Source organism: Theobroma umbraticum, unplaced genomic scaffold (assembly GCF_002168275.2).
Source record: "Theobroma umbraticum cultivar Fairchild unplaced genomic scaffold, ASM216827v3 scaffold_67.0, whole genome shotgun sequence".
Taxonomy (NCBI): Eukaryota; Viridiplantae; Streptophyta; class Magnoliopsida; order Malvales; family Malvaceae; genus Theobroma; species Theobroma umbraticum.
In genome coordinates this window covers 80495-92642 of record NW_018397262.1, presented here as the reverse complement: position 1 = coordinate 92642, position 12148 = coordinate 80495, and the positions used below count along the sequence as shown (strand labels likewise).

Genomic DNA, 12148 nt, shown 5'->3' with positions numbered 1-12148 from the left:
TTGTTAAAGAAGTCATTCAGTCAACTTATTGATAATGCATATTGTGCATTTTGTCTTTTGGCAATTAATAATATGGATCTTTAATGAGAGAGAATGTGCAGAGAACAAGTATCTAAGTTCTGCATCTGCATCATTTAGCTGAATGCTGATTGAGTGGTCCAAAATGGAAAAAAAAAAAAAAAACATATAATTCATTTCCTATGGACGCATTAAGATCTTTTTTCCATGTCTATTTGATGAGTGAATGGAATCTATACAGTTCTGCTTGGAGACTTCTCTGATGAGGAGTGTTTATACAGTTATATTATATGGAAACCAGTAAAATGGTAAATTTATGCCTGTGTCTGCTAATTTATTAAGTGGATTTGGGTGCATGAATTAGTTTCAATATTCTGTCTTCTGTCTGCTTTCTTGACCATCAATATCGAAGGTGGCTCAGCATGCATTCTTCTTTCTGCTTTTGCTGATAGGTGATATAGTCAGATACCTATTCACGCAATATGGTAAAGGAAGAAGCCCCTCAATGGGTCTCTTAGAAAGGTATCGTTGCTAGCAATTTGCTTTATTGATGAAGCATATCATATGTTTGTAGAAGCATGTAAATTGGTTAAATTCCAGAACTGGAATGAGGTTATATTTGTAGCTTCGGGTTGTGTAATGATATAGTAATAATAAGAAGAACAACAAGAATGTGTGTGTGTGTGTGTGTGTTCTTTTTGCTTGTTAAGTTGCTTAACATATACTGCTACTTTAATCCCGCATTTTCTGTTACATAAGGAGAGAGGAAGATAAATTACAGGAATACATTAAAATCCCTGTTAGAGGAGAAAACCTAATTGTGTAGGTTTCATTTGTCTATGTTTCTGTTTTAAATTTTATATTTTTGTATTAAAAGTGGCAGAAAATAACGAAGAAATGTGTTTGTTGAGCTATTTTGCTTTCTTTTCAATTTAAAAAAATGGTAGAGGAGTTTTGGAAACTATTGAAAACAAAGTGAAAATAAAAAAAAATTGAAAATGGAAAAAAAGAAACATAAGAAATTAGCAATTTTACCTAAATGCCCCATTAGGCTCTCGTTGACCAGCTAACAAGAGGAAATGAGAGAGTGGAAATTGGAAACATCTGAGTCGAATGAGATAATAACTCGTTAGAAGTTCAGAACAAACTGAGTCAATGTAGAAGCATAGAGTAGAGCCACTTAATATTATGATATGCGGTATAGGTTCAAATAATGGATAAGTTTATTGTCTGTGCTTCAGTTCTCAGATGCTTCTTCAAAGGAACTTTAAATATAGATGTTGACTTTAATTGAACATGTTAAGCTGCTTAGTAAAAGTGTTTCATGTTTTGTTGCTTTTCTTTCATTTATAAGAATTCTGCTCTCTGTCGAATTCTTAGTTATCTCTAACAAAGTGTTGCATTGTGCAGCACATTGTTCACGGGGTGGATGCCAACAATTCTTAGAGCAGGCAGAGGAATGATGCTATGGGATAAGGCAAGACAAGACCCACCGCCAAGAAAGCTAGAACTTTTCTCATCTGAGAATAATCCTGTAAGATATCATGTTCCTGAAACTATCTTCATTGCTGTCGTTCTTTGGCGGGGTTTAAATTACACCTTATATATGAGTGTAACATGGAATGGAATGCTTAATTTGCTTAAATTCTTTTTATGCTTACCAGTTTAATTACCAAAGTATGTTCTTGACTAGCAACCTAGTAAGTTTCTTTCTGTAACTGGCCCATGATTCTTGTATCAGTTCTCTACTGATGAAATGATGTGATCTAACATTCATTTATCGATTTCTGTTAATGAAGTGAAGCATTTTTAATTTCTGAACACTTTCTTGTAATATGTAATGAGGTTGTCATTCTTCTTTCCCTCTTCCACAGTATTCACGAATTGTGCGAGAGGCACTCTGTGAGCTAGAACTTCCATACATCCTTCAAAATGTGGGTGAAGGGTCTCGACAGACAAAACTACTCCTTGATGCATCTGGATCCAAAGAGGTTAGCTCCTGATAGATTATCTGACCACCCGAGTCATCGCTTGAGTTTAAATTTCCTCATATTCCATCGGTGGTATAGGATTCACTGGCTCATGCAAAGAACCATCAGGTCCTATGTGGAAATATCAATTAGACTTGAACCTTGGCTAGACTTTGAGCAGAAACCTGCTAATGGAAATGAAATTACGAAATAAGAGGAATTTACTTGCAAAGTATTTCCACCTGACCAGTAACAGAGAGTTTTGTTGTGCTTTGCAGGTACCCTATATGATCGATCCAAACACAGGGGCTCAAATTGGTGATTACAAGAAAATATTGACTTACTTGTTCAAGACATATTCAGTAGCTACTGTATAGTTTTCTGACCTATGTTGCTCTACCTCTTAAGAGTATGTAATTACTGTGGTAAGTGACAATATAAATGTTTCGATTTTAATGTAAGTGTAGGAGAATTGAAATTAATGTTGTTAAAATATTATCATAAATATGTAAAAATTACGATAACAAAGACATGGTAAGATAAATTAAAAATAATTACAATGAAAATTAATATTTCACAAATATTGTGGTAATAAATAATAATAAAGATAAGAGTCCTATAAAAAAAAGAATAAAATTTTGATGGGCAGAGAATTTCAACGCAGTTGTGTTCCAGGATGCATGCTTTCCGAAGAACTTGAAGAAGTAGACAACTGAGCCCGCAGATGATGAAAGCAAATTGAGTAACGAATATGGTCTACTTTACTGTGGTCATTGCCATACCAGCCCAGCCGCCGGTCCTTACCGTTCAAATTCTCTAACGCAGCATCAGGTACCACTATATTAACACTTTGAGCTCAGACCTAAACCCAAAGCAAGTGAAAAGCAGCAAGGAGAAAGAAAATGGCCGCAACAGCCACAAGCAAATCCCTCCATTCTTACCCTTCACAAGAATCCCTCTCATTCAGCTCCATAACCAAAACCCACAGCTTGAAATTCTCCAAAACTTCTTTCGGCCCCAGGTCTCATCGTCTTCGCCTTGCCATAAGAGCTTCTTCTTCTTCTGCAACCCTCAATGACCCTCCTCTTCCAACACATAACAGTCTCGATCATCAACTTCGGGTCCGAATCCTCTCTGAATCTCTCCCCTACATCCAGAAATTCAGAGGCAAGACCATCGTCGTCAAATACGGCGGCGCCGCCATGAAATCCGCTGAGCTCAAGGCCTCTGTTGTCAGGGACCTCGTCCTTCTCTCCTGCGTCGGCCTCCGCCCCGTCCTCGTCCACGGCGGCGGTCCTGAAATCAACGTCCTTCTCAATCAGCTTAACATCCCCGCTCAGTTCCGTGACGGCCTCCGTGTGACCGACGCCAGGACCATGGAAGTTGTTTCCATGGTCCTCGTCGGCAAGGTCAACAAGGACCTCGTCTCTCGTATCAACTTCGCCGGAGCCACTGCTGTCGGCCTTTCCGGTATGGACGGACGCCTTTTAACTGCCCGGCCTAGCCCAAACGCCGCCCAGTTGGGATTTGTTGGAGAAGTCGCGAGAGTGGACCCAACAGTCCTGCAACCGCTTGTGGACATCGGACACATCCCGGTGATTGCTTCAGTGGCGGCGGATGAGTTTGGGCAGCCTTACAACATCAATGCGGACACGGTAGCTGGTGAGGTGGCGGCGGCGTTGGGGGCTGAGAAGCTGATCCTGTTGACTGACGTGGCGGGGATTTTGAGAAGCAAGGAAGACCCTGGGAGCTTGGTGAAAGAGATTGATATAAAGGGAGTGAAGAAGATGATTGAGGAAGGGAAGGTTGGTGGTGGGATGATTCCAAAGGTGAATTGTTGTATCCGATCGCTAGCTCAAGGGGTCACCACTGCTAGCATTATCGATGGTCGTGTTGAGCACTCGTTACTTCATGAGATTATGACCGATGAAGGCGCTGGCACCATGATCACTGGTTAACTTATAACTCTACTCTTTCTTCTTTTGTGACTCGTCCTACTTATTGCAATGCAAGTCTGAGTTACTCATTGATTTTCCCTTTCATACATTGCTGCAATCTTCAATGCCTGAAGCATTACCTATGGTTTTTGTATCCATTCCTGAACAATGAGCACTTGCTAGTTGTATCTTGTGTAGCAAGAAGGGAATAATGGAAGCTGACCATATAAATTCAAGAAGGGAATAGGCAATAATGTCAGTCACATCTGAATTGTATAAACAGGATTGTGGAAAATGAAATCATATATGGATATGTTATGAATCTACGGGCCTGCTTTCCTACCTTGGAAGCATGACAAGTATGTGTACACAGGACCTTTAAACACTAAGCCAGAGTTAAGAGTTGATTCCTATGATATGAAAGATTGCAGGTGGCTGTTGGTTGCATTGAGAGAGAGCTCTGTGATCTGTGGTAACTGAGAGCAATTGTGAGTCATAGTATTTGATGCATGAGAAGTGCAACATTCATTGTTCATTCATCCAGAAAACGTGAATAGGGTTTGTAGTATTAGCTTATACATAGCAGCAAACATACTTGTTGATTACCAAAGGCGCTGGGCCACCGGAAGATGATGACCAAGTGGCAACAAGGCTAAAAGAATAGGATTCTTTGAGTAAAGAATAAGAGTTATGGCTAAATGGAAGTTGGCATGTCCATCCTATAGAGAAATAAAAAAAAAGAAGGGTATCAATAAATTAAATACAATTCTTTTTTTTCTGGATATTGTTTAGAATATAAATAATAAAAAAATTCTATCATGTTGTGTTTCTTTTATTCTTCTCTATTTATTTATTTTTTTTCTATGAAATTAGTTATTCATTGGGCTTTTGTTTGAGGGATTAAAAATAACAGTGTTTGGTCCCATTTGGTTCTGCATTACACCTAATATACAAAGATATGATAAAGACACAACGATTCCAAATATATTAACATTATTCCTCCCTTTTCCACCCCAACTGACCAACCAACGAGCAAAGTTGGGCACGGGGAGTGTTGCTTCCTCCATTACTCACAAGTGACAGATAACTTGCACTTCTCCATGTTCACCATATAGACTCTTGGTTTGGATTTCGACCACTGCATCAAAATGTGCACTCTCCTTGACAATTTGGTCATCAGGTGACACCGAATCATTATCCCACAAATCTGTTGCTGGTGTTACCACGGCCGAACGAGTTAAGGGAATATAATGATAGTCATGCACTAGACGTATTCACCTGACTATTTCTCCAACAATGTGAAGGACGTGGATGACCCCTATTGACTTGTGAAGCTTCGATTGTTCCATGCACTTTTGCCCACGTTTCACTATCCCCGTTGATCAGCATAACAACGACAAAGGATGTGTTCGTTGTCGGGGGATAAGCTATCAAAGTCCCACAAACTGACGCTGATAATGAACACATCATCACTTGAAATAGCAGTGAAAGGGCCTGTCAACGTGACAAATTTGTTAGGGCCTTTGCTCTCATGGTCGCTTGCTCTCATGGTTCAAAAGTCTTTGACCTTTACCGTTCCGTAAAGATGATCAAGATTTTCACCATCAATATTATTCACACGTAGACACTCGATGCTCACTAAGGTACGCATGTGTGAAACATTTGTATCTGCATTACGAGCACTACCAGCACCAACATCAGCTTGGCTTTTCAAGCGGCTGCTTGTCCGCTAGACATACGGCAAGATCCCAAGTGCGGCATTGGCTTGACCTACAGCCCAAATGTTGGCTGGGTTAGGGTCCGGGACGTTAGGCAACGCGTACTCTCTCTCGCGTAGAAAAAGTGCCGAAGGGTTGCTGCAACAAGACAAATTGCTAAGTGAGTGGTGCGGAATTGTACCAGTTTGTGTTATTAGCAATGTGCTCAGTGGTTAATTGAAACGTAGTAGATTCAGCAATCATCTGAACTAGAACCAGCGGTGCTTTAGCACAATTCTGCAATGCATTGTTTTCGTTCGAGGTCTGCTCTTCCGTTCTTGCTAGGATAGCAATGGCATTTCTCAAATTGTGTAAACCCAGCTAAAGATAAGGAGTTTCACAGGTGATATCTGTTGGAGAAGATTATAAAAAACAAGAAATATAAAATAAAATAAGTAAAAACAATAAATGAAAATCTGAGACGTAATGTCACTGTCTTTTAAAAATAATTTTTACCTTTTTAGAATATAAAACTCGGTACAAAAAAGACTGTAGCGATTATCCTTCAACAGATTTTTCTTTAGTAATTTGGACAAACTATTAAGGGAAGATAAGAGCAGCAGAAACAGAGAAAAGATCCAGCTATTGAAGAAAGGAGGCGAAGAAGATAAGTGAAGAAAACTCAAAAAGTGAAAAGCTTTTGGTATGTAATGAGAGTGAAGGTGTGAGGTTGTATTTATAGTCATGGATTGAGATAAATGTTGTATTAAATAAGGTGAACGTTAAACCAGATTAAGGAGAGAGTTGGTGTGTGATAAGAGTGAAGGTGTGAGGCTGTATTTATAGGCATAGAGTGAGATGAATGTTGCATCAAATAAGGTGAATGTTGAACCAGATTAAGGAAAGAGTTGTTGTGTGATGAGAGTGAAGATGTGAGGCTATATATATAGACATAGAGTGAGATGAATGTTGCACCAAATAAGGTAAACGTTGAACTAGATTAGAGAGAGTTGAGAAAAAGACTCAAGGAGAACTAGGTAAGCTAGGTAGAGTTTTAGTATGATTCAATCAAGACTGAAAACTTTTAGGTAGAGTTTTAGTATGGTGAAGAAGATAAGTGAAGAAAACTCAAAAAGTGAAGTAAGCTAAGTAGAGTTTTAGTATGTGTGATGAGAGTGCAAGCAAGCCCATTCCATTTTCCTTACTTGCAATAAGCTCATAATGTATTTTCATATATAAGACATTTATCTTTCATATATAAGGCATTTATGTTTCATATATCTTGACAATGTAGGATGTTTGAACTTTATAAAATACATTATTTTCCAACAACATCTTTGCCAGTAGTTAAATTGTGACCATCCACATGGCTTTCGCTATATGAGAGAGATATTGATCAAAAATCAAAGACGAATCCGAAAACTCCCAAAACATTACACCGTCATCTCCGAATGTCCATGCATATATAAATTTCTCTGATCGATTCTCAAGATGATAGTGGAATCACCAGCAGATAGACCAACGTCTAACCAGGTTAAAGGCTCTGTCTATGGCACGAGCACATCAATATCATGTGATTTGCGGTTTGAGAGTATGGATCTTAAGGTTTTGATAAATGTTCTTGTAATCATCTTCGTCAACATTATAAAGAATTGAAGTATGCCCATTTGCCATTGTTGATCCCGTCTTCTTGTTCGGCCATTAGAGCAAGTGCTTGCTACTTAAATACTGACCCATGAAATCCAAAACAATTTGTTGCCTTTGTTTCTAACCCAGGTGTCCGCCTCACGGACAAGTGCCCTGCCACGTCTTCATGTTGTTTTTACTACTCCCCATTGTCATCTCTGGAAACACCTCCATAGTATGATTCACTTGCAAGAAAACATCTGTTTATATTACTTCAAAAATGGATGTAAATATTCTGTCATATTACTTCAAAACATGTCATCAGATAGTTTACAAATGCTCACAAGATCATTTCATTAATCAAACAAGTCTCGCCTGCCTAAAGCTCACATCTAGGGATGCTACAGCAAGATGATCACACCTACTTTGAACAAATTTCTTCCGAAATTCCTCGAATCGGCCTGCCTTGATTGCTTCCCTTATTGATCGGAAAAACCCCAGAAAATGGTGCGTGTTATGTCTGCAACATCAAGTGAAAACCTGTGAGTATCGGGATAGAGAAATCCTCACCAGAAAAGATAAGTTTGTTTTCAACAGTGAGGAACAAACAACGATCAATACAACTTCAGAAACGGTTATATAACATGGTGGGAGAGAAGAGAAGGACAGTACATTTCCAGCAGAATTTGGGCCAACATTTCATGAACATTGAGTAGATGATTAATGTAGGCTCGGGTATGATTTTGGCATGTATAACATACACAGCCTTCGACAATTGGTGTTGTATCTTTCCTGAATAAGGTAAAAGCCAAAAAACAAACATGAGATTGTCAATGGAATTTACCAAATTTCATTAGAGAAAAACATAAATTCCCAGTGAGACGCAGATGATTTGTTGTATGGCTAATATGGATCCAAAATGACTTATCCACATGCATAAAACATCTTCAATCAGTTAGAAAGTGACAGCAACCAAGAAATTCAACACCAAGTGATGTAGGAAGTATAAATGCATCCACATAGTATTTGCCTTCTCCTTTTTTTTATTTTATTTACAGTGAAATCTAATAGAAAGTATAATTTAAATAATGAAATAAAAGATAAAATTTTCATGCCAAATGGTTCCTCTAAGTAATAATGTATTAAGATAAGCAGTTCATATACATTATAAAACTATCACCTCTAATCTTTTCCAATGTAAAAGAAGAAAGAACAAAATAATAGAAGCAACTAAATTGATGCTATATTCAAAGTATTCAAGTTCCAAAGAAATGTAAGCAACATTTAGTAGATCATTCAAAGATGTAAAAAAAAGAGAAAAAAAATGATACAAAATACCAATATTCCTATGCTTCATAGGAAAGTGCATGATAATAGAAATTGTTATAGAAGGCATATACCAACCTCCACAAATTATAAAAGTTTTGAGATATGAATAAAAACTATCAACCTTTAACCTGAGGCAACCATTTTTTTTTTCAGCAGTAGCATTATTCTTTAAAAGCAAGAAGATATCTTGTAAATTACCTAAACACTGTTGCTCTCAGATTAATTTTTCTGAGGTCGCTTCCTACATCACTTGACGCAAGATTGGATGCATTTATCTCCATGCTGTCTAGCGGAAAGGTAAGTGCAAAGCCTCCAAGTGTAAGATGGTAAATATACCTGTAAAACAGTCACAGAAAATTAACTTCAAGTGATTAGAGAAGGGAACAGACAGGTCAGATGATGATAATACATAGTGAAGTAAGCTACATACGTCGACTCAAAAAGGTCAACACCTGCAGCAACACACTGCAATATTTCCTCTGTGAAATCAAAAAAGAAATTAATTTGTGAAGATGTGATTACATTAAAAATCAATATAGTAAAATTATAAATGTGTTTCCGGAACATAACTGTGCCAACAATAATAGAGATGTGAATCCACACTGCTCCACATCTAACACCTCTTTTTGCCCTTCAAAATCGACTCTCATGATGACCAGAAGAAACCCCCCACCCCGACAGAGAGAGGACACAGGGAAAAGAGAAGAAAAACATAATGAAAAAGGAAATAATAGATACAATGTGAAGAAAACAGAAATTAATTCGATACCTGGTAGTCCAAGCCCGCATATTAACCGTGGCTTTTCCTCTGGCAAAGTTTCCTGAGTATTAAATAATACTGTTAGAACTTACAATTACGAAGAGAACATAGTATTGCCACTCTACTGCTGCAATTAATCCAGAAAATATAAACTTGCCAAGCCAATGAGCATAGTTGCAATTTAATTATTTCTCAAACCAGGTAGGAAACTCTGTGGAACTACCATCCAAAATGAGCCATAAAGGATGCACCTTGTGACCATCCATTGGAGATTGAGTTATTGAGAGATTTTCGAGAATTCTGTGATTGAATGATTGAGTTTTCCCTCTGTTGTTAGAAGGTTCTAGGTTTGCTGTTAACAGCACGAGAACATCACCCATAAAACTTTCTTCTAGTTTCTCTACTGTCCAGAAACTCCAGCAACCATTCTAATCTTCTAGCCTTCGTTTAAGATAAAATGTCAATTAATTCATATCCAAATTGGTTCTTTAATCCTAACCCTAATTCCAATCAAAGCCACAAATCCTAGAATTCCTAATTTTTCTAGCCCTAGCTCACCATAAACCCTACATAGGCAGATTACCCCAAATGTGTGTCCTACATCATTACCCCACTAGGATGGGATTCCAACTAGAAAACTTACTAATGAACAAGTGAATAACCAACTTAGACTCCAAGGAAATAACCTAAGCTCTTGAAAAAACTAAAGTTGACAAAATAACATAATAAACAGCGTACAAAATGGACAAAATTACAATTCCCCACCCTGGAATTCATAATATAAATAAAATCCTAAATTGGTCCACGAAACTTGTGCAACAAAGGGCAATGAATTAAGAATTTCAATGGCTGCATCAATTAGCCTTAACCTTGGTATATTTTGTGCTTATGACTATATATTTGGTCCTTTACACCAGAGGAAGAGGCTCACGCTACCACACTACTGTTATCTTACAAACCATTTGTTTTTTACAACTTTTGTCCTGTTTAATCTACACATCTGAACATTATTGAATTTTCAATTATGTATTTTATATTAGTATAAGTTAAACTGATTACTTTTGCCTAAAATACGGGTTAAGTTACTCACAATGACAGCATTAAGCAAAGCAGGGCGCTCATTCATGCTCTCCCCAAGCCCAAACCCTCCAATCCAATAACCTGCATAAGTTATATTCAAATCATTACTTTACTTACTCGTCACCCAAAATGGATTTGCAAAGCAAAATAAACACATTAACAATATGAACTATAAAAAAAATGCAATCTGAAAGACCTAACTTTCAAGGTAGCAAGCATGCATATGCATTATGAAGAATGGATATACCACTAACCCATGTGTACTGGAGTCATGCACGTACTGGAGTCAAGCAACAGACTGAGTGTTTTAATTTTATAGCATAAAGAAGAGTCCCATTCATCGATATACCTGATACATTTCTCCTCGCTACCTCTTGGGCACATCGTTGTCTTTCTTCTAAACTAGATCCTCCAACAATAGCTCCAAAAACAGCTCCACCTGTCTAAAATTCATGAGTTAATACAAGCTCATATCAATCAGCCTAAATGCCAAAGTGCATGTTTGAAAAGCTATACCAGTGTTATTTTGGCATAATAATTATTCAATAAATTTAAAACTAAACCCATTCCATAGTAAATGCTGACAAATTCATAACATTCAACCTAATATTTGCTTAAGCCTTTTGTCTACAATTCCACATAGACAGAAGACGCTAGCTATATATTCCTTAAGAAGGCACAGGTCATAATTTCATTAATCAAAGCCCACCACGGTTCCAGTAAGTACTTATGAGAACCCTTAGCTTGTTCCTATCTTCAAAAAAGCAGGACTCTCACATTATCTACCTACTTAACAAATAAATATCAGCTTCAACTTAAAAAAATCACATTGCTCGCAATGCTAACATTCTAGTGAAAATATGGTTTGATCTAAATTTGTCAAGACCTTGTATTAAGCAAGAATAGAGTAAAAGGAGAGGGATGGATCAAGAGGATACAATTATCCTCTGCTTTGATAGAAAAGGAGAGGAAAGTAGAATAAAGCAAAAGTCTTTTGTACTATTGCATCATACATTAATCTGGAACAGTTAGCAAGAGAAAATTTTTGGGGCAAGAAATAGATCACAAGAAAGAATTATAAATGGGAATACTTTACTCTCAAATCTTTCAGGTTTGAAGGTACTTAAAAGGGGGCTTTTGCAGGTTCGGGCAGATTTGATTCACACCCAAACCCTCTGCTCTGCTTTATAAAACAGGATAGAGCATAATATTTTTTAACCACTTTTACTACCTTCCAGTCCACTCTCCCTTCATCCAAGCACACTATCCAAATCTTCAAAGGACATTCATGAGGTCTCCACCCACACAAACAATACAACTCAAGTCAATTGAGGTACGATCCAAGACTAGTTGGTGGTGGCAATGTGAATCAATCTTCTCCAACGCAGTTAAAAGCTGTCCTCTAAGACATCCCAATGCCAAATCCTTGTTTCTAAATACCTCAACCAATTGATCCACCTCTATCTCTCTTTATTGTTTCTACTTGAATCATATTAATTTAACATTCTCACAAAATGACTTCATTTCTTTTGGTCTCTTCTTGCATCATGAGACACCCATATTAACATCGTCATACAAGCTAAACTCATCTTATGAACATGCCATTCTAACTACCCAACAGCCATACAGGATAGCTGGACCTATGGCTACTTTATAAAAAAATCCTTTCAAGCCTGCTGCCATCTTATGATCACACAAATTCCTTGTAACACTCTATAAACCATCCTTTTC

The 12148-nt window shown here is 37.5% G+C and overlaps 3 protein-coding genes across 9 annotated transcripts in view; 2 read left to right on the top strand and 1 right to left on the bottom strand.

Moving 5' to 3' along the window:
• The window catches only part of LOC110419553 (Thioredoxin family protein), a 6890-nt gene extending 4087 nt beyond the window's left edge, over nt 1-2803 (top strand). The window contains exons 7-11 of one of the 2 annotated variants that reach the window (XM_021432649.2): nt 471-540; nt 1429-1552; nt 1893-2009; nt 2267-2413; nt 2664-2803. In XM_021432649.2, the coding sequence (XP_021288324.1) occupies nt 471-540; nt 1429-1552; nt 1893-2009; nt 2267-2365 (410 nt within the window). In that variant the 3' untranslated portion in view covers nt 2366-2413; nt 2664-2803. Of the gene's footprint in view, nt 1-470; nt 541-1428; nt 1553-1892; nt 2010-2266; nt 2414-2652 lie in introns of both variants that reach the window. The other variant, XM_021432648.2, reaches the window with a different exon arrangement.
• Nucleotides 2804-2889: 86 nt separating this feature from the next.
• Nucleotides 2890-4030, top strand: NAGK (N-acetyl-l-glutamate kinase). The gene has a single exon (XM_021432650.2). The coding sequence runs from the start codon at nt 2891-2893 to the stop codon at nt 3944-3946; it is 1056 nt and encodes a 351-aa protein (XP_021288325.1). The 5' UTR covers nt 2890; the 3' UTR covers nt 3947-4030.
• Nucleotides 4031-6865: 2835 nt separating this feature from the next.
• LOC110419558 (uncharacterized) lies at nt 6866-10870 on the bottom strand. Of its 6 annotated transcripts, none has more exons than XM_089784090.1 (8): nt 10767-10870; nt 10428-10498; nt 9347-9398; nt 9008-9056; nt 8776-8913; nt 7921-8040; nt 7593-7768; nt 6866-7508 (listed from the first exon to the last, which is right to left on the bottom strand). In XM_089784090.1, exons 2-7 carry the CDS (start codon nt 10461-10463, stop codon nt 7609-7611), a joined length of 555 nt encoding a protein of 184 aa, XP_089640216.1. In that variant the 5' UTR covers nt 10464-10498; nt 10767-10870; the 3' UTR covers nt 6866-7508; nt 7593-7608. The 6 variants fall into 6 exon arrangements, with proteins under 6 accessions (XP_089640216.1, XP_089640217.1, XP_021288328.2 ...); XM_089784091.1 differs by having other exon boundaries at nt 6866-7493; XM_021432653.2 differs by having other exon boundaries at nt 7674-7768.
• Nucleotides 10871-12148: the final 1278 nt, after the last annotated feature.

Coding starts and splice junctions, on each gene's coding strand:
- NAGK (XM_021432650.2), top strand. CDS start 2,891: ATGGCCGCAACAGCCACAAGCAAATCCCTCCATTCTTACCCTTCACAA.
- LOC110419558 (XM_021432653.2), bottom strand. CDS start 10,463: ATGAATGAGCGCCCTGCTTTGCTTAATGCTGTCATT. Junction 9,057..9,346: donor ATGCGGGCTTGGACTACCAG/GTATCGAATTAA, acceptor TTGATTTCACAG/AGGAAATATTGCAGTGTGTT. Junction 8,041..8,775: donor CTGAGAGCAACAGTGTTTAG/GTAATTTACAAG, acceptor TACCTTATTCAG/GAAAGATACAACACCAATTG.